Source organism: Rhinopithecus roxellana, chromosome 13, assembly GCF_007565055.1.
Source record: "Rhinopithecus roxellana isolate Shanxi Qingling chromosome 13, ASM756505v1, whole genome shotgun sequence".
In the NCBI taxonomy this organism is placed as follows: domain Eukaryota; kingdom Metazoa; phylum Chordata; class Mammalia; order Primates; family Cercopithecidae; genus Rhinopithecus; species Rhinopithecus roxellana.
Genome location: NC_044561.1, coordinates 43341275 through 43367666, shown reverse-complemented (window position 1 = coordinate 43367666; position 26392 = coordinate 43341275). Strand labels below are relative to the sequence as shown.

Genomic DNA, 26392 nt, shown 5'->3' with positions numbered 1-26392 from the left:
TAATCTAGGATCAATAGAAAGGAAATGTTTGGAGTAAGAGAAAGGATTGTGGAGACCAAAGTTTTATTGTGCAGAGGAAGCTTTTAGCTAACAGGCTGTGAAGAGAAGAGGTTGTGAAATGTGTCTTACAGAATTTAAAAGGGTGCCTTCATATACACCATGAAATACTATGCAGCCATAAAAAAGCATGAGTTCATGTCCTTTGCAGGGACATGGATGAAGCTGAAAACCATCTTTCTCAGCAAACTAACACAGGAACAGAAAACCAAACACCACATGTTCTCACTCACAAGTGGGAGTTGAACAATGAGAACAAATGGACATATGGAGGGGAACATCACACACTGGGGCCTGTCAGGGGGTGGGGGACTAGGGGAGGGATAACATTAGGAGAAATACCTAATGTAGGTGACGGGTTGATGGGTACAACAAACCACCATGCCACATGTATACCTATGTAACAAATGTGCACATTCTTCATATGTACCCCAGAACTTCAAGTATTTATGTATTAAAAAAAATAAAGGTTGCCTGACTCTTAGTTGATTATCTTCTGGATCTGGAAAAAATAAAAAAAGGGAAAAGGGGAGTCTCTGTAGAACGTAGATTTTTCTCACAAGAGACAACTCTGCAGGGCAATTTCAAAATATGAAAAGGAAATCTATTTGGGGTTAAAATATTTGGATTTCTTTCCTTATTCGTTATGTGATGTCATGCCAGAGCCAGGCTAGAAAGCAGGCTATGTTATACAAGGTTAAATAAAACCCCTTGCCGGGCGCGGTGGCTCACGCCTGTAATCCCAGCACTTTGGGAGGCCGAGGTGGGCGGATCACGAGGTCAGGAGATCGAGACCATCCTGGCTAACACGGTGAAATCCCGTCTCTACTAAAAATACAAAAAATTAGCCGGGCATGGTGGTGCGCGCCTGTAGTCCCAGCTACTCAGAGGCTGAGGCAGGAGAATGGCGTAAACCCGGGAGGCGGAGCTGGCAGTGAGCGGAGATCGTGCCACTGAACTCCAGCCTGGGCGACAAAGCGAGGCTCTGTCTCAAAAATAAATAAATAAAAAATAAAACCCCTCTGGTGAGACTTTATGGTTTGTAGGGCGAACTCCCCAGGCCCCTTAGGTAGGAATTCGGGCAAGAGAATTAAAAAAGTCAGAATTTAGTCCTCATGTCCATCTGGCCATCTGGCTATCTGCCCAGAGGTTATCCTCTGAGGACTTCACATGGCTCAGATGCTGCCCTCTGCACCAGCACTACGGTGGTGATGGACACACCGTCCCTGCTCCCTCGAGGCTTCTAATCTGGGGGGACCAGGCACTAACCATAGGGTGGGAAGTGCCTCCACAGACCCCTCTATGGCTACTGCTGACCGCTAATCACTTCCTCTGTGTGGAAACTTTCTTCACTTATACTCTAAGAGGGCCACATTCTTCTTCTCCCTAACTCCCTGGCTGCTCCTTCTCAGGCACCTGTATTGGATTTCCCTCACCTTCCTCCCCTGCAAGCATCAGAGCACTCTCAGGTTTTGGCCTCCTCTCAATCTTCCCTCCTTGGGTGACCCATCTGGCCCTACCCCATGGCTCTAGGTCACCCCGTGATCTAGCCTGAGACTCCCAACTCCTCCTCTCCAGCCCAGACCTGGACCACCATTGCCACACGCTTGTGCCTGCCTGCCTGTCCACCTCTCAATCGACATCTCCTGTGTAACCTGTAAAAACCTGAACACTGGCTGTTCCCCCCAAATCAGACCTCTCCCACAGTTCTCTGTTTCAGTAAATTCAAGATTCATCCAGTTACTCAGGCCCTAAAGTGCTAGGCCAGTCCTTTTCTCTCTTACCCTGCCTGGAGACTGTAACTAGACTCCTGTGAGCCTTCCTGTGAAACCGAAGCAGAATCTAATCACTCCCTCGCCCGACTCAGGCCAAGTCCTCACTATCCTCGTCCTTCAGGATCCACTGCAATCTCTCCTAGCTGGCCCAGAGCCCATCATGCACCCCTCGGGCAGAGACAGAGAGAGTTTTAAAAGTAGGTAGCCTGACGGAGGCAGGACGATTTCCTCAGTGAAAAGAGGAAGGAGTAATCAACACCAGAGAGAGAACAGCATGTGTGGGTCACAAGTTCTGCCATTCAGGAGGGTCAGTTCCCACAGGTGCTGTGCAGTGTTAAATGTAGTCGAGTCGGCCAGTGATATCCCTGGAGCCAAGAGTATGCTGGGAAATGGGTCAAACCTTAACACAATCAGTGAGCAAATCAGTATCCTATCAGCAGTAACAATTTCTTGGCTTTTGAATAGCAAATAATTCAAATGCAGGCAATTAGAGAGTATAGCAGCTGAGTATGACAAAATGCCACTTGTTTGGAGAAAAGCAAGAGTGCAAAATGAGTAAGCAAACGAACCTTCCTGTGAGTAATGATTAGCCTTAAAGGGCAGAGGCAGGAAGAGACACACTAATACACAAGAGTCCTGGGCCTTCTGGCTGTAGGGGGTTTGAGGGACTGCGAGGGGTGATTTTGGAGGGAGCAGAAAAGACTGAGAAGAGACCAGCAGGGAGGGGCTGCCATGTGACCACTCTGAAGAGCAGGTCAAGTAGGGACAAAGCAGAAGCTATGAAGAAACCTCAGAGCTCCCCTGTGGGCTGGCGGCTGCTGTTTTTTAACAGGCCACATAGGATTCAGCCCATGGGCTGTTGGAAAATAGTGTTGGGTATGGACAAAGTTTAAAGTAATTGCTTTGGACTTGACTCTTTTCTGCAGGGGCAATCGTTTGCCCACGTATTAGGGCTCATGTTTGAGAGGTCCCAGGTAGGACCTCTGAGGACAAGAACGCTGTCGGTTTCCCTTGGTGTTAGAAAGGCTGCTGGGCAGAGCCTTTCTGCTGGGAAACGTGGAGCGTGTGAGGTCTCACCAGGTGATCTTTCCCAGCTTCCTATGGGAGTCCCCTCCCAGAAAGGGAATGGAAAGCAAGTGGAATGTTAAGAAATCAGGAAAACAGCAGGCAAAGTGGATTTTTAAAAACCAAAAATGGGAACGTGTCGAAGTCAACCAAAAAATATCTACCATTATAAGTGAAAGCAATAATGAATTCTTAGGCAGAGATGTGCAAATGAGATGAAATGCTCCCAAACCTCTCTCATTCTGCTCCTGAGCTTGCCCAGTGCTGGGTCCTAAAAGCTATTGAAGAAGTCAAGCAATCCTTCCCAGCTGTGACCCGCCTGGACTGAGAGGTTTCCCCCAAATGCCTGCCTTCTCCTCCTGCTTCTTATGAGTACTTGGTGCCTGATATTTATTTAGCAGCACACACCCGGGTCCCCAAGCTGGGTTTTAACATTATTACACACCACACGGATGAAATAATGTCCACATTTTGCCGCTGTACTAGCCAAAATGTAATCATCAAGATAACATGATTTTTTTTTTTTTTTTTGAGATGGAGTCTCATGCTGTCATCTAGGTTGGAGTGCAGTGGCACGATCTCAGCTCACTGCAACCTCTGCCTCCCAGGTTCAAGCGATTCTCCTGCCTCAGCCTCCCAGGTAGCTGAGTCCACGTCACCAAGCCCAACTAATTTTTTGTATTTTTAGTAGAGACAGGGTTTCACCATGTTGCCCAGGCTGGTCTCGAACTCCTGACCTTGTGATTCACCCTCCTTGGCCTCCCAAAGTGCTGGGATTACAGGCATGAGCCACGGCGCCCGGCCAAGAGCACATGATATTAAAGATGCTGAAAACATAGCATTGTAGCATCACTTCGTGCAGTGCCATTCACCCAAAGATACTGCAATCTTCTGAAAATGTCTTTGGTAGGTATTATTGTTTCTCCTTTATAGTTAAAGAGACACAGGCAGGGCTAAATCCTTTGCTCAAAGTTACGGTGTGAGGGAAGGGCAGTGCTGAGCGTGTAACTCCAGCCTCTCCTGAGAGCGTGGTGTCTCCTGTTGGCCTGAATTTCTCCTGAAGCTTTCAATCCTTTCCCCAAGATCTCTCCTTTTCTGGAAAGCACATTCCTACAGTGTAAAGATGAAAATGGGAAAAGGCAGTAGTATCATTTACTTTTTTTCTCCTGAAATTATGCCTCCTTCCTTGTCCCTGCAGTCCAATTCCCTTTATCTCAAAGTCGTCAAATTGCAACAAAGACACATTGATGTGTCCATTCCACAAACAGTTCTGATGCACTTTCCCTCCACTGCCTGGTGGAGTTGGGGAAGGAAGGACGATCTTTTACACCCCACAGCTCTCATCTTTAAGGAATTTATAATTAATTGAAAACGAAATAGAAGTTAAGAAAAGAGAAGTCAAATGAAAAAGGCAACGGCATAAAACGTACCCTAAAGATAAGATTCCACGCCAGATGAGCAGACCAGAAAATATGCGTGCTGAGTGGGAGGTGCAACCTCACAAATGGGTTATTCTGCTCGGCATAGTTTCAACAAAAGCTGGGTTGTCTGAGTTGAGTCTTAAAGGATGGGAAGAATCTGGATATACGGGTGGAGTACGGAAGGGAGGGCATTTCAGGCAGGGGGGTTGGTGGAACAGAGCTTAGGAGAGAGGCCTTGAGGGTCAGTGGCCACCCGGCAGAGGGTCAGGGTACAGTGAAAACACTGGGGAACTAGGAGGGGTCTGGTGGGAGGCCATGGACAGCGATGCCAGGAGCGAGCCCTGGGCATTTAAATTGTGGGGATGCGCTGCTTACTCATAGCAGGGGAGGCTCGGGTGAAAGTGGTGGTCTAGGAAGATTAATCTGACAACAGTTTCAAAAAGAAGAGAGGGTCGGGGCTTGGGAGCACAGCAGTACTCTGCAGGTTACGGAGGTGCTGGTGGGAGCCACACATGTGAGGGCTCAGTAACGGAGGGGAGGAGGAAGAGGTGAGAAATGGAACTGAGGAAGACAGACGTGGTCCATTTCATTAGACATGTAGGATAAATAGGGAGTCAGTGGGTACTGGGAGTGTAGGAAAAAAATGATGTCTTCATCTTGGACATTCCAGTTTTTTTTTTTTTTTTTTTTTTTTTTGAGACGGAGTCTGGCTCTGTCGCCCAGGCTGGAGTGCAGTGGCCGGATCTCAGCTCACTGCAAGCTCCGCCTCCCGGGTTTATGCCATTCTCCTGCCTCAGCCTCCCGAGTAGCTGGGACTACAGGCGCCCGCCACCTCGCCCTGCTAGTTTTATGTACTTTTTAGTAGAGATGGGGTTTCACTGTGTTAGCCAGAATGGTCTCGATTTCCTGACCTCGTGATCCGCCCGTCTCGGCCTCCCAAAGTGCTGGGATTACAGGCTTGAGCCACCGCGCCCGGCCCTTTTTTTTTTAATCATTATTATTTTGTCATCACCGTCACTCTTCCAGAAAGAATGATTAAAAGAAAGAGTATAAAAGATTTAGAGCTCACATGTTTTTTAAATTAAAGGTTTGGGTATCAAATTACCATGATATTTGGATTCTCTTGGCTACACTGGAAACAGTTCTATAACAATTTTATTTTTAAATGTAAAGTTTTTGTTTGTTGTTGTTTTTAAGATGGAGTCTCACTCTGTCACCAGGATGGAGTGCAGTGGTGTGATCTTGCCTCCCAGGTTCAAGCGATTCTCCTGCCTCAGCCTCCCAAGTAGCTGGGATTATAGGCATGCACCATCATGCCTGGCTAATTTTTGTATTTTTAGTAGAGACAGAGTTTTGTCATGTTGGCCAGGCTGGTCTCAAACTCCTGACCTCAAGTGATTTGTCTGCCTCAGGCCTCCCAAAGTACTGGGATTACAGGTGTGAGCCACCATACCCAGCCTAGTTTTATTCTTTATATGTAAACAGGAAAAATACATAAGGGTGATGTGGTAGGTGTGATGAAAATGTCTCCAGGTCTTCCCTTTTCCTTGTAGCCATACCCTTGGCAATGTAGCTCTGTGGCTCCTCCCAGTGCGAGGGCCGTCTCTTCCCCCATCCTCAGAATCTGGGCTGGCCTTGGGCTTGTTTGGGTAGCACCATGGAAGAGACGATGGTCAGTCTTGGCTGATACTTCAGGAGCCCCTGTGTGGTTCTTTTCTGTCTCCCAGGTCCCTGTTACCACATGTGACTCAGTCGCTAGATGGAGAGAAACGCATGACTCCGTTCCTCCATCCACCTCACCACCAGATATGTGAGTGAGACCATCCTACACCAGCCTGGGCAGAGGCCAGTCGGGCCCCAGCCAACCACCAGCTGAAGCAGAGACACGTGAGTGAGCCCGGCCAAGGGACACCGCTCTGCCTGGACTCAGGGGCAGTAATGTGTGGCTGTCTTTTGCAGCATCATTGTGGTGATAGAGATCTAATACAGGTGTGACATCTAATACACGTGCCATGCATGGAGTGCTTTCACTTTTGCCTAATAAAAAGAGCGAAGCACAAACCCACGTTTGTACCTGAGGCAGGACTGTGATGCGGAACGACCTGCTGGAGTTCTCGTCTCTCAGGTAGATGGAGATTTTAGGGAAATAAGACCAAGGTGTTTCCGAATGCGCCCAGCACGCCAGCTGGGACCCGGTCCAGAAGCCATCAGAGAATTCTGGAATCTAGACAAAACAAGACCACATGAGAAACCATGACTAGTCTGGCGCGTCAACAGGAAACAGCTCCAGGCTCTCCTAGCCACCTCGCCAGATGCCCACAGGGATAAACAATGTTTAATTTGGACAGAACAGCAGGGACATTAGTCTCCTGGAAGAGTGACGGTGATGACAAAATAATAATGATTAAAATTGCCAAGACACACGAAGTACCTACTAGTACTAGTATTAGGCACCCTTATAAGCCCTTTGCAGCAATAATTACTTAAATTCTCAACCAGTGTGATAGCATTATCCTCGCAACTTTACAGATGAGGCAACCAAAGCACTAGAGGTGAAGTAACTTGCCCAAGGTCACATAGCAGAGGGCAGAGGCCCTTTAGAAGACGGAAATCCTAATTGTGGCCCCCCAAGGCCTTTCTGCTTATCACTTGCCCTCTGAATTCCATAAGCCCAGCAAGTTGCCTCCTGGTGCAGAGCCTAGTGTGGGCTCTCTGCTCTTTTGGGACGTTTTTCTCCTCCTCCAGATCTCAGGTCAGATACTGCTTCATCCAGGAAGCCCTCCCTGGCTTCCTCTTGTAACACTAGAACACCACCATGCCCCTCTCCTTCCTGGCCTTTCTCCTTGTGGCAGTTAACAATTTACACTGATTGGCATGATACACTTCGGTCTCCTGCACTAGAATCCAAGTCTTCTCAGGACAGAGATCTGTGGCCCACCCCTGCTGCAGCCCTAACACCTTGCACACAGAAGAGACCTGGGAAATATTTGTGGAAAAAAATAAATGGCACCTAGGGACAAAAAGGTGGCCGGCAACACAGGACATCCACCTGCGCCTCTCACCGGGGAACTGGAAGGAAGGTAGCATCTGCCCATATCCACTAGTTGCTGAGTTGGCAAGTTAACGACACCTGTGTGACTTCACAGGCAGGATCCCGAGCAGTCTGCCCTGGGCCTGCCGGCTGCTGAGGAAGGACTGTGTCTGACGTGTCTATTGTAGCACATCCAGGGCAGGGTCCCGTGTGGGGCAGAGCAGGAGGAGGCCATGGCTGGAAGGAAGAAAGGCGAGAGCTGGACTGGAGGGCCAAGCAGGCGCTGGGGAGGTGTATGGTAGGGGTGCTGCAGAAGATGCTGCCGTGGAACCTGCCTGCTGGACATGGCTGCTGCTGCAGACAGACAGGAATGGAAGATGAGGAGGTGAGGGAACCAGGGGCGCCACTGTGAAGGAATACCGTGACCGCATTTCATCTGCAGAGGGCTGAGCTCTGTGGCACATTGATGTGGTTCATGTGTCCAAGTGTACATCTGAGGCTCACGAGTCCTGAGTCCCCTGAGCTCCAGGGGATGGGCCTGGGCTAGACACACCTTCCAGAGGCACTGACAGGTGAGCAGGAGATATTGATGAGGCTAAGGATGGGATCACATAGGAGGATGTGCAGCAAGAACAGGGGTCTCAGGCCAGAAAAAGAGGCTCCACGAGGAGGGGCACAGGGACAGGGCGAGTCCAAGGAGGAGGGAGAAGGGTCTTATAGAAGCCAAAGGGATAGTTAGAACAGAAGACGGGAAAATGGGATAGAACACTGCCAAGACCAGAACTGAAAAAACACATGGGTGCCCCTGGATGCGTCTGCCGATGCCCACACACTGAATATCGGGGGTGGCACGTGCTATGTAACCATGAGCACTGCAGACACCTGCCCTCCTCACCAGGGCATGCAGCTGGGTAGAAAGCTCCCTGTGGTTGGTGCATCCATCCCACGTTCTCCACTCAGACCATTTGTGATTGATTTGTGTAATTTCTAATGCTGGCATTAATGTATCTTTGCTTTGTAAAAAGGCGAAGTCTACTAAAGATGCACATCACAGGAAGAGCCCCTCCTCAGACATGCTCATGAGAGGTGGGATGGTCATTTTGCTGGATTTGGCGAAGAGCTTCGGTGGCCAGGTCTGCAGCAGGGCATGGGGCACAGAGCTCAGATGACAGTGCCATGGCCAGCTCCAACAGCAGGTGGACAATGAGGCTCCGAGGGGCCCAGTAACTGGCCTGGGTAGCTCACCTCAGATTTGGATGTGGGACTTACTGTCCCCAGAGCCATGGTCCTTAACCAAAAGTCTGGCAGCCTCCCCGGGGGTGAAGCCACGTGTCCTTGGGGGGCCAGTTTCGACCCTCAGATCACACAGTTTTAAAGTCAAAAGTCATCTTTTTTTTTTTTTTTTTTTGAGACAGAGTCTTGCTCAGTCGCCCAGGCTGGAGTGCAGTGGCACGATCTTGGCTCATTGCAAGCTCTGCCTCCCAGGTTCCCACCATTCTCCTGCCTCAGCCTCCCAAGTAGCTGAGACTACAGGTGCCCACCACCACGCCCGGCTAATTTTTTGCATTTTTTAGTAGAGACGGGGTTTCACCGTGTTAGCCAGGATGGTCTCGATCTCCTGACCTCGTGATCCGACCGCCTCGGCCTCCCAAAGTGCTGGGATTACAGGCGTGAGCCACCGCGCCCGGCCCAGAAGTCATCTTAAAGAGGGTATTATTTTGCGTCTGGATTTCCTCCTTGGAGAAGCACTGGGCCTGAGCCACGTGGGCACTGCAGCAGGGTCCGAACAAGCCCAGGTCTCCGTGCCTCTGCATGGGCTGCACCTTGCACAATAGTCCCCGCTCCAGGTTCATTTCTAAATACAGAACTCCAAACCCTTCATTTCTAGAATCCCATCTGAACAATCCACGCCAGGAGACAGAGCTCCACACTTCTATTGTCTTTCACTCTCTGAAGCCAGCCCTCCCCTTAACCAGAAGGAAATCCAAGCCAAGAGGGTTGGCTTACCCGGACCTGGTAGATAAGAAAAATAAACACAACTTTGGTCCAGAGACAGTAAGACAGACACACAATACACCCTTGTTATGCTTTCCCTGCCCAAGACAAACAACCTTCCCATGTTTCTCCCTCCTGACGCAGGGACCGAATGAAATCAGAGGGTAATTTTAGACAAGGCAAACAAATGTCGTCTCATTCCTTCCACCTCGTGGTTTTCGGCTCAGCACATGCCACAATGAGCTCGGGAGTGTGAGCACCCTGCAGCCCCGCCACCCCGCCTCTCACGGCACAGAGGCCCGGCCGGCCCACGGCTTGCTGGATTTTCACACTGCGCTTCAAACACGTCCTCGGGATGGTGGTCAGACTTTTCCATTCAGGATATGAAGTTGGAAGGTACTCACGTTAATCCTGCTGAGGGCATTTTTACTATTTAAGAAATGAGGGTATCACTCCTTATTTTAAGTAGGGTCTGATTTTCAGCAAGCGTTCTAAATTTAAGGAACTAAAAATGTTACCTGCCACTTTCTCTGATTCAGCAGATAGTGGGAAAGATGGAGACTCTGCCGTGGCTTCAGCTGCAGCTGTGCCAGGCGGCTGGTCGCCCTGAGACCTGCTGCTTCAAAAAAGGCCTGCGGCCTTTCCTGCTTATTCTCCCTGTGTCATTTCATCAGCGAGCCGCTCTTCCCACAGCAGTCACAGGTGTCTGAAGTCTGGGTTCAGGACAACCCAAAGCCCTCTCCTGCTTGTCACGTTTCTGCTATGAGCTGTAACAAGGCAACCACCATATGTGCTCCTATCGGCCACTCTTTGAACTCAGTCATCACAGCAGAGTAGCAGGACAATCAGCCCCACGCCAGGGCCGCAGTGTTTGTGCAGGAAACACTTTCTGACGATCTCACAAGGAAGGCCCTGAGTGGACAGATGCTACGAGAACACTCAGAAGCCAAAAGTCACATTCATCTCTCATCTAAACAAACAGCAGCAGAGCCATGGTTGCACGTTAAATGGAAGCTCCAAGTGTCTACTCAACACCAAGCATTTGACCCAAACCTCACAACCAACCACCCCTCAGTGGAGAATACAGAGGCTCTCAGAGGGCACAAAACCCCTCCCCAGACATCCAGCTAAAAGTGGCAAAAACTAGACTAAATTTAATTCTATTTCATCCCCAAAGCTGTGCTATATCCAATGTTTATTGCCCTGAACTGACTGGAAAGTTGGGGTCACACCAGGAATACCATCAGCCAGGTCCCAAAAAGGCATGTTGTCCACAATAGTAATTTTAATTGTATTTCAGAGCATGGCCATAAACTAATGATTAGATTGGCTGATTGATCTTTGTCTTCCATGAAAAAACGATATTCTTCCACGCAAACAGAAGTTAAGATAACCAGTGCGGGGATGAAGGCCAAAAAGGAGTAAAATTTTTGGTTTATGTGTTTTGTTTTAAAGGCTATAAATGTATTCTTGTATTATTGTTTACTCTAACAGTTACATTACCAAGTATTGTTTACACGGATTAAAAAAATACTATACCAACGGAACTATTATTTGAAAAACTAGAGGGCACTGCACATTCAGATCCAAGTCCTCTGAGGTTCATGAAGGTATTATTTGCTAACATCAAAGAAGGGGATTGTGAAATTAACAAGTAATAGTTGAAACAAAACCCTTCAAAATATAAAGATTTTAAACACAAAATATATTTACATATTACACCTATACGATTACATATAAAATACCCAAATACACGATATGAAAATTTGAAACGCATGGTGCAATAGTTCAGAGACACTCAGAACACGCAGTGCTGCTCCGCAGGTGATTGTAACTCAGCGACTCGGGGATCCGTGAGTGTCCCGAGGACTCACCAGAGATGCGCGGGCCACAGCTTCCACCACTGCATCGAACACCTTCTGGGGCAGGCGCAGCAGCGTGGTACCACTGTCCACGATGGCCTTGTCCGCGTTATACTTGAACCAGGAGAGAAACGGGAAGGTGCATGAGTGACGGTGGCGCTCCCCGCCCCACGTAGCTCCAGCCACCATCACCGTCTGTCTGTTACACACAAATCCAGGCAGCCACGCCACTCGTCAAGGACTGTAGTTCATTCATGTTCTCAGAACTGGGGAACCAGGTGTCTTCCAGCCCAACACGCTCACTTCAGAGACAAGGAAATGGGCCCAGGGGACGTGGCCCAAATTAGCAAATCAATAGCCCTCCTTGGGATGGCTACTGGGGAGCTCTTTCCTTACTCAGAGCTGCCCAAGTTCCTTCACTGAGGACCCCCACTCCTGCCCCAGGGCAGAGGGAAGACCTATTTGTCTTTTGAGGCTGAAATATATTAAAAGCCACTTGTATAAACTGTACACAAATCAACTCTCTATGACCTCACTAATGAAGAGAAGAAGGAGGGACAATTTTTCAACAGACATCCCATATTTGCATTGGTAACAACCAGAGCCCAGAGCCACACTGCATCATAGACTGAGACACACATAGGCGCTGCCAGTCCTGTCCCCACCTGCAACGTTCTTCATGTGGCAGAGGGAAGAGAATGGAGGCCAGTGGCCAACACCAGATGAGCCACCCCAACCTCTACAGGCACAGCTGTGTGGGCAAGTCTACCCAGGGATGGAATGAGTCCTGGGCAACTTGATCCTCCTGCCTTAAGGCAAATCCATGAGTCACACGACCAATACACCATTTGGGTCAAAAGGAAATAAGGGAGGACGGGTTCAGAATTTTAAGAAAATGAAATATACCAATGTATTAGTATTCTTCACAAATATTACATTATTTTCAGTGTAAAAACAAACAATTTAAAATATAGCTTAGCTTATTCGTAACATTTTCATGTTTTTAATAGATAAGTAAAGTGAATATTTAAAAGTCCTGTAGCAAACTGAAATGTTGCACTGAGATGTCCTGGGCTTTTTGTTCGCTCTTTTGTGGGGTGCGTGCGTATGGGGTGGGCAGGAAAGAACCTAGAATCTAAGAATCACACCTCCAAATATAGGCTTTTCCTCTCTAATACACATACACACACACACACACACACACACACGTTTTGTATTTTGTTTTACATTCGGACATTTGATTCTACCACTAGGTTCTTAGTTGACAAATAAGTGCCTCTTGTCAATAAACACAGATTTGCAATGGAAGGGACCATCATTTTTATAATCTTTAGTTTCTCAGAGGTGTCAGGCCTCTGAGCCCAAGCTACGCCATTGCCATCGTATCCCCTGTGACCTGCACGTATATGTCCAGATGGCCCAAAGCAAGTGAAGAATCACAAGAGAAGTGAAAATGGCCTGTTCCTGCCTTCACTGATGATGTTACCTTGTGAAATTCCTTCTCCTGGCACATCCTGGCTCAAAAGCTCCCCCACTGAGCACCTTGTGACCACCACCCAGGCCAGCCAGAGAAAAACCCCCTTTGATAGTAATTTTCCACTACCTACCCAAATCTTATAAAATGGCCCCACCCCTATCTCCCTTCACTGACTCTCTTTTCGGACTCAGCCCGCCTGCACCCAGGTGAAATAAAAGCCTTGTTGCTCACACAAAGCCTGTTTGGTGGTCTCTTCACACGGACGTGCGTGACAAGAGGTACCTGCATATATGAGAATCGATGTTGGCATGTGACGGTTCATATGAACGGAAGTGCTAACAGGTTAGAATATAATGAAATGCCCATGGTTTTTATAAAGCATTCTAAAAGTGCTATAGAAGACTGAGGCTCTCGTAAGTCATAATCATAATCATAATGTCATAATGTGTTACCAACATGCCAAAACGCAGTGAGAGGGCAAGAACACGGGTCCTAAGAGGTTTGGTGTCAGAGCTCTGCATGTGGCCACTTTAGCACTACCGAGCCACATACATCTTTACAGCATGACTGTTTTTCAGGGAGAATTGGGTACTCCGGGGGCCAGGCTAGCTGTGAATGGAGGATAAAAAGCTGATGATTTTTTTGGTTTCATTCTGCTTATTTTTCGTCCTTCTCTGTCCTACACTGATGAAAAATCTGCTTATTTCAACCTCTTAAACCCAGCTTAGGGACCATCAGTCCAAGATGAATGTATGGTGAAAGGTGTAGCTCAGATAGTCCTCTTCACTCACCATTTAATGGTAATTTTGTCCTATGAAGCTAAGTGATTGGGAGGATGCAATATTTGTGGTGGGGAGTGAAGACAATTAATTGATTTCAACTTACTGTACAGCAAGGCCCTGCATCTTTTCATGTAATTAGCCTTTATCTTACAAGGTAATGTACCTTCTATTGGCATCTACGGGTTCCAGCTGGCATATTTAAGTGACCCAGGCACACACAGAAAGACACAACAGAGACCATAGCATGAATACCTCTCTGCAGTCCAGATTAAGGCTTTGGCCTCCAATTTCCAATTTCAGAATTTCTATCTGGTAGTACCACTCCTCCTTAATAGGGGTATACCAGATGTCTCCTTTATACAAACTTGGTTCAATTCCACCCAGGACCTGGGACAGAAAATATTTATAGGTATAAGAGAAAAAATACACAGACATATCAACAGGTTACACAGAGAAGCATGCGCTTGTAAAGAGAAACTTGACTGCAATGAGGGCTTCTACTTTGTGATGATGTCATGAAACAAATACTAATGCTTAAAAAATAAACAAGGAGCTGGACGTGGTGGCTCGTGCCTGTAATCCCAGCACTTTGGGAGGCTGAGACGGGCGGATCATGAAGTCAAGAGTTCGAGAACAGCCTGGCTGGCATGGTGAAACCCCGTCTCTACTAAAAATACAAAAATTAGCTGGGCGTGGTAGCGGGCACCTGTAGTCCCAGCTACTCAGGAGGCTGAGGCAGGAGAATCGCTTGAACCAGGAGGCGGAGCTTGCAGTGAGCTGAGATCACGCCATTGCACTCCAGCCTAGGCAATAGAACGAGACTCCATCTCAATAATAATAATAATAATAAAATAAATAAATAAATAAAATAAACATGGAATGTTATGGGTCCATGTCTGCAAAAGTCAGATGGTATTAGGCCCTCATCTAATCAAGATGCTTTGGGGGGTTTCTCTTATCCAAAGAAAGTACATACAAGTTTAGCTTTACAATATTGAGATTTTTCCTTCAAAGAAATGCAATAAGGCAGTTAACCACACTGACTGACAATTATTTAGTTCCTTGCAGGTCAGACAACAGAAGAACAAGCACTTCCCTGATCAAAGCTTCGTTTTGCAAGATCATAAAACATTTCCTCATAAATCCTATGCTATCCTCTGCCTGGAAATGGTAGCAAATGAAAGTAGCTGAGGACCAGGGGTGCAGAGCCCGCCCCTCATAGTCAGACAGCAAAGGGACTGGCAGCACCACCTTCTAGTGCATTCTTCTGTCTCCTACTACTTTTGACATCTGGGTGCAGGGCCCTGGAGGAAAGCTCAGGCTCCAGCACCTCCGTAGTGCTGACGGCCTTGGTTCTGTTTCAGTAGCAAACACTTGTGCTGTGGTGCGCGCGTGCCTGCGTGTGTGTTGAGAGAGAGAGAGAAAGGATCTACGAGGGTCCCTGTTTCCCTGCCAAATTTATGAACGCTCCTTTGCCCCCTACCCACAGTCAGGTCCACTCACCACACCCCCCACCGCTCCTCACTTGCCCCTCCCCCACCCACAGAAAGCAGCGCCCTTCCAAGGATGGTAAAGAAAAGCTTTAATGGAATTTGGAGAAGCAATGAGAATCATCCTTCCAGATGGCAGATGACATAAAGGATTGTCTAATTTTAGCCATTTTTAAAAAGATCGACAACAAGGATGATGAAAGTTTTACAGTACTGACAGCACACCTACATGCCTAATATTTCTGCTCAGGTGTTTAATAAAACAGAAAAAAGAGCCCATCCATCTGTGATTTTTCGCCCCTTTAAGACTGAAAGATACCCACAAGACTACCTCCGTTGGTCCCAGATCCAGCAACGGGCAACCCGGCTCCACACATCTGCATGGAGAAAACATTGGGGATGTTTGCTTGTGTCACCAGGGAGTCAAAGAAGGTCTCCAGGGAACTTGATGGCTGCGGGAGGGCGACAGAGAGGGACACCTGCTTAGGACTCACAGTGTAGACACGGGTCACCCAATGTAGATGCCACGCACCACAGACAACATTCCTGGTGTTTATGTTCAATTTTTTCATGGTTCAACAATACACCAGCTTGTGATCGGGTCTAGGAATTCAGAAAGCCCCAACAGAGCTTCCCACTGGTTGGTATTTTTCCTTTGGGTACTGCTCTGTTGTACAAATAAGATCGTATTTCTGGAAGCCATTCGACGCAGGCACATCTATCATCATGACTGCCTCGTGAGGGGGTGTGAGAAGCCGTGGAACTGGGTTACCGTGGCAGGTGGTGGATCCTAATCTTAGGCATTTGAGAGTAAGGAGAGAAGAGTTTCTCTAGGAGCTGCCATGGCCGCAGACATTTTTGTTCGCCTGTCAGCCGCAGCTGTCCACCATGCAAATAAGAGGTGGCTGACCAGGGAGGACAGCATCTCCCGGACCCCAGAGCCTGGGGCAAGGCTTAGCTCTGCCACATGAACTCTGGCGGGAAAGAAGCAGGAAAGGCACAAATCTATACTCCAGAAGCATAAAAGGCTTCTTATTCCCCGAGGCCAGATTTCAGAAGCCCTCATGTGCTCTGTGTCTCCCTCACATCTAGCAAGACATACAGATACCCTCATTTCTCCAGAGAGACTCAAAGGGAACCGGGGAGGTCTGCAAACAACTGTGAGGTGCGGGTGTGCTGGGGGTGCTGGCGGTCATGGAGGAAGTTAGTGATAGACCCGAGTTAAGATTTTGGCTTTGACAACTGGGAGACACTGGAGTTGGTGACCCTGAGTTGTCAGTTTTTGATGAAAACGTAATTAACTATAGTAGCACAGAGGCTACAGGCATCCCCCGGGTGCCTATGGTCATTCACAGGAATGATTATTTACTATCTGTGAGAATTGAAACTGTGATTCCAGAGGGAGTGAGAGGGGGACTCCACCATGGAACAGACACAGATCTTCCCATTGGTTTAATCCATTTGTGTTTGACCTCCTACTTGTTTCATCTCAGCTTCTGCAGAATTCTGAGGCAGAATCCAGCACGATTTCCACATGCAATGTCTGTCAGAACACTCATGGGCGTTTGGGTCAACCAGTGAGACAAAATCACCTCTTGGGATAACAGGGTGGGCCTGGGGGTGCCCCCAGCTGGTGTTCTACCCACCTTCTCGAGAGGCAGTAAAGCAAAGCAAACACAAAGGGGAGACTGGCTCTGCCACTTGCCAGCCGAGTGACTTGTTCCTTTGCTTCCTTCCCTGTGAAACGGGGATAAGGGCAGCCACCTGGAGCTGCTCTGGGGCTTAAATGGGCCAATACTTATAAAGCACTTAGAACTGTACCTGGCACACAGAGAAGGAGCTGCAATCTTTCTGTCAAGTCCTTCTTCACTAGGGCTGTGCCTTGGGATTCCCCTAGGGACTTAAAAGCATCCAGGTGCCCACAACCAACCCTGAGAGAATCTGATTCAGTGGGGCCCAAGAAGGTGCAGTTTTAGAAGCCCCATAGGTGTTCCTGATACAGCCTTGACAGGAAGCCCCTGGAATGGACCAGGGGCCACCTCACAACCTGAGCACCGCAGAGCGCTCAGTGCACCTGCCTCAGAGACCCCTGGGGCAGTCCGCCCAGCCCACCCTGCAGGCCCTGTTCCCAGCCACACTCTGCTTCCTATGAGTCCTATTGCTTTCTCCTCAAACCCTGGAAATGGGAAGCCAATTGTCAGTAATCTTGGAATTTCATAAATGAAAAGATAAAATGTCTCAAAGTGAGTCGGGAGGTCTGAGCAAACCCCGAAGGGGTCTGTTCTCACAGAAGCTTTACATATTATTAATTCCAGGCAATTTAGGTTTCCTCTATCAACTTCGGAACAATTCACATAAAACCAGTCATATACATCTTTCATTTCTAAACAGTCACATACAGATAAAGCACTTTGAAAATGTGTTTAGGAATGCAAGTTTCCATCCATCTGCAATTCCCTATGATACAGAGGACAAAAGGTTCATGAGCCAGCCCTGGCTCTGCAGGCAGTGAGAAGCTCCATGTTCTGATTTCAAAGGGGCAACAGCTCACTGACCCTCAATCCCCACATCTTGAAAACGGGGAGAATAAGGCAAGGCGCGGTGGCTCATGCTATAATCCCAACACCTTGAGAGGCTGACGTGAATGGATCACTTGAGCCCAGGAGTTTGAGACCAGCCTGGCCAACATAGTGAAACCTCGTCTCTACCAAAAATACAAAAGGCGTTAGCCAGGCGTAGTGGCGTGTGGCTGTGGTCCCAGCTACTTGGGAGGCTGAGGTGCGAGAATCACTTGAACCCGGGAGCCAGAGGTTGCAGTGAGCTGAGATTACACTGCTGCACTCCAGCCTGGAAAATAGAGTGAGACTCTCTCTCAAAAAAATAAAAAAAGTAAAAAGAAAAAGAAAAAATAAAACGGGGAGAATATGACCTTACAAAGTATGCCTCACAGGGGAGTCATGAGCACTGAGTGACCCACATCTTATCTTGTATCTTCTCAGCCTAGGGCCTAATAGGCTTTCAGTAATTGTGATTCTGTCTCCTTGTGGGGGCCAAGGGTTATAAAATTCCTCTTGCTCTCCCCACCCCATCCCCATCTGCTCATAAACTTGAGCTGGAAAGATGGGAAGAATATCCTCCCGGGACAGTGGGGGCGTGTTGCTCTAGCAGTCACTTCTGTTTCCTTCCACATGTAGCTCTGGTTCCAAGCCTAATGCTAAGTAAGGTGAGGCCAGGCCGTGGTGCCCAGGTACGAGGCCAGGAGAGCTGGTTTCCTTCTGCAGTTCTCGATGCATGCAAACCCGTGTGGACTCCAGGAGCCCAGCACACACCCCCGGTGTCTACTCCCGCCTGCCTTTGGCAATGCCTCCAGGTGGAAATTCCCCTGCCTGCCTCCCTCCTCCTGCATACAGACATTATTTCCTTTGGGTAGGCCCCAAGTGCAAATATTTGGGGAACATCCAATTCTGTCTTTCTCCATTTGGGGAGGCTCTGGTGATGGCAAGAACAGGGCTCCACAATTCCTCCGGGGCTCACCACCACTGGGAAGGGCTGGCTATCCCCAGGGCATGCCTTCAGGCTGCCCACATTCCCTGCTGGGTGTTGGGTGTCTCCTTGGAGGTGTCCCCTGCAGAGCCAGGAAAACAGGCCACATCCCAGTCTGGCTGAGGGCACCATCCCCTGCCTGCGTTCCAGGGCTGCCCGCAGCCTCCATCTTCACGCAAACGTATGAATTTAATAAATATGTTTTGTTTTAATCCTACCTTAGTAAAAACTCCTAAACACACATCACGATCTACTTGATTCAAATTCTGTTAACATTTTAAACTATAAAACGAAAATAAAACAAAAAGTTAATGCTATTAGTCTGTCTTACAGGAAGGTTCCAAGAATCATGCTGTTCACCTTCAATGTAAAAAATGCTTGGAAATATAATGGTGTGAATACTGGTCTGTTTCCACCACATGGTTCTCACTGTCTCCAAAGACAGTCCAAGACTCATGTGTCAGCCCTTTCATGACTGATTTTCAGAATCTCATCCTATTATTTGATTTCCTTAAATCCATGGATTAGCCTTACCTTGGCAAGTGTGGCATAAGCTAGGCCAAGTATTCCATTCCATTTAATCCCAGGCAAAAAGAAATTCTCTGATTCAAAAATAGTGGCAATGTTGACAAGAAAAGAACTATTGAAGCCTTTGGGGATGGTGACGAGGTCTTCCCCGACGAAGCCCGTCCAGCTTCCTTGTGTGTACTTCACAGTGACGTCAAAGCCCTTGGAGCGGTATGTGCTAGACCTGGAGAAAGAGCAGAAAAGTCTATTGTATTCATTTCATTTCATTTCATTTCATTTCATTTATTTATTTATTTATTTTTGAGACGGAGTCTCGCTCTGTCGCCCAGGCTGGAGTGCAGTGGCCAGATCTCAGCTCACTGCACACTCCGCCTCCCGGGTTTACGCCATTCTCTTGCCTCAGCCTCCCGAGTAGCTGGGACTACAGGCGCCCGCCACCTCGCCTGGCTAGTTTTTTGTATTTTTTGGTAGAGACGGGGTTTCACCGTGTTAGCCAGGATGGTCTCGATCTCCTGACCTCGTGATCCACCCGTCTCGGCCTCCCAAAGTGCTGGGATTACAGGCTTGAGCCACCGGGCCCGGCCTATTTGTTTATTTTTGAGACGGAGTCTTGCTCTGTCCTCCAGGCTGGAGTGCAGTGGTGCGATCTCTGCTCACTGCAACCTCCGCCTCCCGGGTTCAAGCGATTCTCCTGCCTCAGCCTCCTGAGTAGCTGGGAATACAGGCACACATCATCATGCCCAGCTAATTTTTGTAATTTTAGTAGAGACGGGGTTTCACCCTGTTGGCCAGGATGGTCTCCATCTCTTCACCTTGTGATCTGCCTGCCTTGGCCTCCCAAAGTGCTAGGATTACAGGCGTGAGCCACCACGCCTGGCTAAGCCCATTGTATTCTCTTATGTATCCATGTTCCCGAGCCACAAAGATAAGGTTGCCATGTCCAAGGCAGCTATCCTAAACGCAGAAATTCTACTGTAAGCCTGTAAGCCATTCTTCATCATGAACAGTATCAGTGTTCACAAAGGGACAGCTTCCCCCAAAAACATAATTGCTAATGCTTTGGTAACAGTGTTTTCCATGTCATGTGGAAGGGACACAGTGGTATAAACATGTGGCTTTTGAGTTTAATTTTTCCCTATACCCAAGTTAAACTCTATAAGTCAGGTGTTTTGCTTGGCCACTGTAGCCTTTGAAGGACACAACCCAATCTGGACACCTGCCTGGCCCTCCGGCTTTGCAGGGCTGCTGCGCTGCTGCTCTGTGACACGGGTAGGTGCTGGCACCCTGGAGGGAGGCTCCACCAGCCTGCGCCAGCAGCGGCTGGGGTTCAGGTTCACACATACAACTCATGTGACAAATAATGACCAAGTCCTACTTGCTGAAGCCCACGTCCTTCATGTCACAGGTCCTTCTCAAGGTTCTCCCCCAATGCCCCAAAGCTGATTATACTCACACCAAAATATGGGCAGTGACGCTAATGGCATGCCAGAACATGAATCACTGTGACACGACCCTGAGCCTGACACTCACGTGGCCCTGGGGGTAAGAGCTGCTGACGCAGAACGACATTCACAAGATCAGAGAAAAGTCCTGCCCGCTCAGTTTATGCTGCAGTGAGGAGAGACAATGCATGCAGGAATGGTGGTTACGGGGAATGAGAGCCACCCAGGGAATAAAGCAGGCAAGGGGACCTCAAGTGACCCAGCAGTCGGAGAGAACTCTTGGATTCGGCCATGTTTGCATGAGACCTGAATGAAGACAGTCAGACCTGGGGCTCTCTGGGGACAGCGCATTGTGGAGATAGGACAGCAGGTGTTGAGGCCCTGGGGTGTCCCACCCTGCAAGGTCATTCCTACACCCATTTGAGTTTGAAAACTGCTGGAATATAGGAAGGAACCTAAGAAACATCTCTAGGCAAATGTCTGTGAACTCAAACCACACTCCTCCTAAGAATATGATCACCATCCTAAGCTAAATATCAAATCACCCAGTAGATCACGCTGAAGCGATCCTGCTCGCCTGCAGGCTTGATTTCACTCTGTTTTAATAATCAGTCTGCGAACATTAACACATGTTAATAAGTCTTTGTTGTGGGATTACATGAACTAGCGCAGTCTTGCTTAAGGTCAGTAAAGAAGTTCGGAGATGACATGATCATTCATTCATTCATTCATTCATTCATTCATTCATTCATTCATTATTTCTTTTAAAGATAAGGTCTTGCTCTGTCATCCAGGCTGGAGTGCCACAGCACAATCATGGCTCACTGTAGCGTTGAACTCCTGGACTCAGGAGATCCTCCCACCTCTGCCTACTGAGTAACTGGCACTAGAGGTGCACACCAACAAGCCCAGCTAATATTTTTCTTTCTTTCTTTTTTTGCAGAGATGAGGTCTCATTATGTTGACCAAGTTGGTCTCAAACTCCTGGGCTCAAGCAATCCTCCTGCCTTAGCCTCCCAAAGTGCTGGGATTCCAGGCATGAGCCACCATATCTGGCCTTTAATTCATTAATTCATTATTGGTGTATCTAATAAGTGTTAAAAATATTAACTATCTTTAATTCAGTAACTGCACTTCTGAGACTCTGACCCTAAGGAGACACCCAGGAAGCAGACAGAGGTCCATGTGCTAAGATGGTCGTGATGTTTTATGCATAACAGCAAACAGTTGGAAACCATCCAAATGCTCAGTAACAAAGAAACAGTTCAGTAAATTACAGCATATCCATACGATGCACTACTATGTGCCAAAGAAAAAAATGTTTCTTTTTCTAAGAAATTTTAAATGATGTAGAGAAAAAGTTAAAAGAAAAATGCGTCAAAGAGACAGAATCTCCTTCAAAACTATTTATTACACTCAAATATTCTCAGTGGCTAGCTGAGGTGGCAGGATTGGGGGTGGGGGGACTCCTTGTGGTTAGGTACTTCCACATTTTTTGCATATATAAGTTTTATAATCAGGAAAAATGTGATTTTACGAAGGTCTAGCAAACAGATTTTGGGGAAACAGCTGATTCTAACTTCAAAATGGGGTACAGAATCTAAAGATGGTTGGATTTTAACATTTGCCTACTATCTTGGTTCACTCCACCATGATCATAAAGTAAGAGAGGCATTCAGTGAACGTTTTCTGTGTGCAAATCTCCCGACAATGGGCAGGCACAGAAACAGAAAAGTGACCACAAAGGGACCTTAGAGAACTAAGGGATCCATCAGAAATTACCCAGGTAATGTGCAGTGAGGTCTTTGAAAAGGGGTATCTGAAGACTGGTGGAACACCAAGCTTTAGTGCCAATATAAATTCAGACGTGCCTGCCACATGGGAGGGATGCACATGCTTATGTTGAATAGCAATAAAAATACTAAATTATTCAGTCCATTTTGACAATTTGGGTTCATTCCTCAAGTTCAGAAATATACTAAGACTATCTTGAAATGCTTGGAGAATATGATGTAGTACAGAGGTTGACAACTTTTTTCCATAAAGAAACAAATAATAGATGTTTTAGGTTTGTAGGCCATAGGATCTCTGTGATAACTACTCAGCTCTTAAACATAATGTGGAAGCGGCCACAATGTGTAAGTAAACTTGCATGGCTGTGTTCTGATAAAACTTTATTTACTAAAACAGGCAGCAGGTCATATTTGGCTCATGGGCTAGCCTTTGCCAACCCCTGGTGTATTAGTCTGTTTTTTTACACTGCTGATAAAGGCATACCCAAGACTGGGTGGGTAATTTATAAAGGAAAAGAAGTTAAATGGGCTCACAATTCTATGTGACTAGGGAGTCCTCACAATCATGGTAGAAGGTGAAAGGCATGTCTTACATGGCGAAGGGAAGAGAGAAATGAAAGCCAACTGAAAGGGGTTTCCCCTTATCAAAGCATCAGATATTGTGAGACTTATTCACTGCCATGAGACAGCGTATGGGGAAAGACCACCCCCTTGATTCAATTATCTCCCACGGGGTCCTTCCCACAATACATGATAATTATGGGAGCTATAATTCAAGATGAGATTTGAGTGGGGTCACAGTCAAACCATACCTCCCGGTATGGTAGAATAAGAATAACTGTTTGTTGTTGTTGTTGTTGTTGTTGAAATGGAGTCTCACTATGTCACCCAGGCTGGAGTGCAATGGTGCCATCTTGGCTCACTGCAACCTCCGCCCCCTGGATTCAAGCGATTCTCCTGCCCCAGCCTCCCTAATAGCTGGGATTACAGGCACATGCCACCATGCCCAACTAATTTTTGTATTTTTAGTAGATACAGGGTTTCACCATGTTGGTAAGGCTGGTCTCAAACTCCTGAACTCAGGTGATCCACCTGCTTCAGCCTCCCAAAGTGCTGGGATTACAGGCGTGAGCCACCTTGCCTGGCCCTGGTAGAGTAATTGTATCTTTCCTAAACAGTCTAAAGTGCTATGACTTCCTTTTGAAAAATTTAGTTTTACTCTGTCCAGGCTATAGAAAACTCCGTAGAATTTCTAGTGTTAGTAAGAACCTGAACCAGCCTGCATATCTATTTAGTATATCTGCTCTAGTTTCCTGCCCAGGTTGCTGGTCCCCTTAGAGGGAGTACTCTGGATATTTTGGTGTCATTTCCAGAGAGACAAGAGGCAGCTGGAGTTATACTGCCTGGGTTCAAATATGATTTCAATACCTTATTAGCTGTGTGACCCAGGGCCAAGTTATTTACTCTCTTTATGCCTCAGTTTCCTCAACTAAAAAATGGCGATAATATAATAACATCCCTCATGAAGTTAATTACGCAGATTAAAAGAGTTAATACTGTAAAGCATGTAGAACAAAAGCTTGGAACACAGGAGATATGCCACAAAATAGCTGCTATTATTATAATTATCTAATCATTTGCTACCTTTCTTCAGTCTATGAGTTATTATTAGAAAATTCAAGTCTGTTAGGCCATGTTTGCATTGCTATAAAGGAATATTTAAGGCTGAATAATTCATAAAGAAAAGAGGTATGATTTTAGCTTATGGTTCTGCAGGCTGTGCACAAAGCATGGTGCTGGCATCTGCTTCTGGTGAGACCTCAGGAAGCTTCCACTCAAGGTGGAGGGCAAAGGCAGACACAGTACATCATATGGTGAGAGCTGCGGCAAGAGAGAGAGGAGGAGGTGCCCGGCTCCTTTAAACAACCAGCTCTCATGTGAATTAAAGGAGCAAGAACTCACTCATTGCCTTGATGAGGGCAACAAGTCATTCATGAGGCATCTGCCCCCTTGACCCAAACGCCTCCCCCTCAGGTCCAACACTGAGAATCACATTTCAACGTGAGATTTGCACCCAAAGCAAATCATCAGGAGTTTTTGTTTGTTTGTTTGTTTGTTTCTGAAAAAGCTCCTATAGAGCTTCTCTTACTGAATCTAATGCTGCCTCATTCTAAAGTCCAAACACCCCATGGAAAGCAGCCAATGTGTGTGGGGTGACTTGGCTAAGGAGGTCAAGGAGAGGTAGTGACGCTTCAAGCTCTTGAGCAACCAGTGTCTAAAAGGCAAGAGTTCCTCTCTGCCCTGCACCAGCTCTGTCCAACAGAACCTCCTGCGACGACAGAAATATTCTATCTATGCTGCCCAATAAGCTGGCCGCTTGTGACTAATGAACACTTGACGTGATTATAGTGCAACTGAAAGACTTAACTTCTATTTTATTTAACATTCATGCACTTTGGGAGGCCGAGACGGGCGGATCACAAGGTCAGGAGATCGAGACCATGGTGAAACCCCGTCTCTACTAAAAATACAAAAAATTAGCCGGGTGCGGTGGCGGGCGCCTGTAGCTACTCGGGAGGCTGAGGCAGGAGAATGGCAGTGAACCCGGGAGGCGGAGCTTGCAGTGAGCCGAGATCGCGCCACAGCACTCCAGCCTGGGCGACAGAGCGAGACTCCGTCTAAAAAAAAAAAAAAAAAAAAAAAAAAAATTCATTAAAATAGCCACATGTGACTTGTGGCTAGCCTTGTAGAAAGCACAGTCCAAGATACTGTTAAAATAAAAAAAAAAAGGTAATTCTCGGTTCATATTCATATTCTCTGGGTTCCTTGAACTAAACCTCTGAGTAAAACCCCACAGAAGAATCATAAGTGACTCTAGGGGTTATTAGTAGCATAGAGTTTCCAGCACTTTAAATAAAAAATACGTCTTCATCTTCATTTTCTAGCATCCCACCTATTGGGACTAAAATACTTTGGCTCTCAATTGCTCTGCACAATAATTAAATGCATGGAGCAAGAAACCCGGATGGGCTTCTCCTTGGCAATGTCCATTCTGGGTGCTCAGAAACAGCAATCAATCAGGGATGTGGGAGGCCAGAAAAAGCCCGCTCACAGTAATAAAAACACTTTGAACCAAATTCAGAAGATGTTCTACCTCTGATAAGAGTGCTCAGGGAATGCAGGATTAAAAAGTGAAATCAATTGAACTGAGGGGAAAAGAGCTGCAGAACATTTTACTATTTCAAAAGAAACCTGCTGTTGTTTGCAGAGAACACGAAAAGAGAAGGTGGATGTGGAGAATTCTAGAGTTCAATCCTTGGTTCAGTTCTGGTTCTCCTAAGCCACTTGACCCAGGAAATGCTGAGTCTCCTAAAGAACTCTGCTCAGGACCTCCCTGGGACTCTCAGGGTCTGAAATCTACCAGTGGGCTTACTGTCCTGGCCCAGGTAACCAGATTCACCTCTTAATCTTCTGTGATTCTGGAAGTCACCAGACCTGAATGCATGAGACCCCTGAGGTTCAGATCAGCTCAGCCTGCCCAGCCTGGTGGTTCATCAACATCCTCAATAATGTTAAATGCTCACAGGCTCCAAAATGGCAAGTCCCCTTCTATCAGGCAAATGATGGACACGCTTGAGAAATGATCTCAATAATCAGGTAAAAGTATCTGTCCTCATTGAATGGAAAGCCATTTGATCTGTATCCAGTTTAGCTTCCTAAAAAAAGTCCCTAATTCCACTTACAAGCATTAGTTGAGGAAAATACATTGGTCTCTTGCTCTGTGAGCTTCACCCCGGATATAGTACAGAAGTAAGGAGACATTTTAATGGAAATATACTTAATTTCCTGAATAGATTCATGGAGGGTCAAGGGATGAGTATACTAGATCACTCTTCAAGCCAACTAGCTGGAGGTGAGATTTTATTGGCCAAAAAAGATGTACATTTAAAAAATGCATGATCTTTTCTTTTCTTCTTTTTTTGCTCTATAGTAACTCACTGGAACATTCACCACCATGAAAAGATGGATTCTGATAAAGACGAGCTCACAAATGACTAATGGTAGCCTGACATCTCATTCCATAAATCAAAGAGATCTTGTCAAAGAACCCCATGCCAAAACTCCAATTAC

General features: G+C 47.0%; 1 protein-coding gene across 2 annotated transcripts in view; it reads right to left on the bottom strand.

Moving 5' to 3' along the window:
- Positions 1-26392, bottom strand: part of BACE2 (beta-secretase 2) — a 116322-nt gene that overhangs the window by 26541 nt on the left and 63389 nt on the right. The window contains exons 3-7 of one of the 2 annotated variants that reach the window (XM_010354518.2): positions 19033-19249; positions 15279-15407; positions 13718-13852; positions 11219-11320; positions 6393-6542 (exon numbers count right to left, since the gene is read on the bottom strand). In XM_010354518.2, coding sequence (XP_010352820.1) covers positions 6393-6542; positions 11219-11320; positions 13718-13852; positions 15279-15407; positions 19033-19249 — 733 coding nt within the window. The remainder of the gene's footprint in view (positions 1-6392; positions 6543-11218; positions 11321-13717; positions 13853-15278; positions 15408-19032; positions 19250-26392) is intronic. The other variant, XM_010354519.2, reaches the window with a different exon arrangement.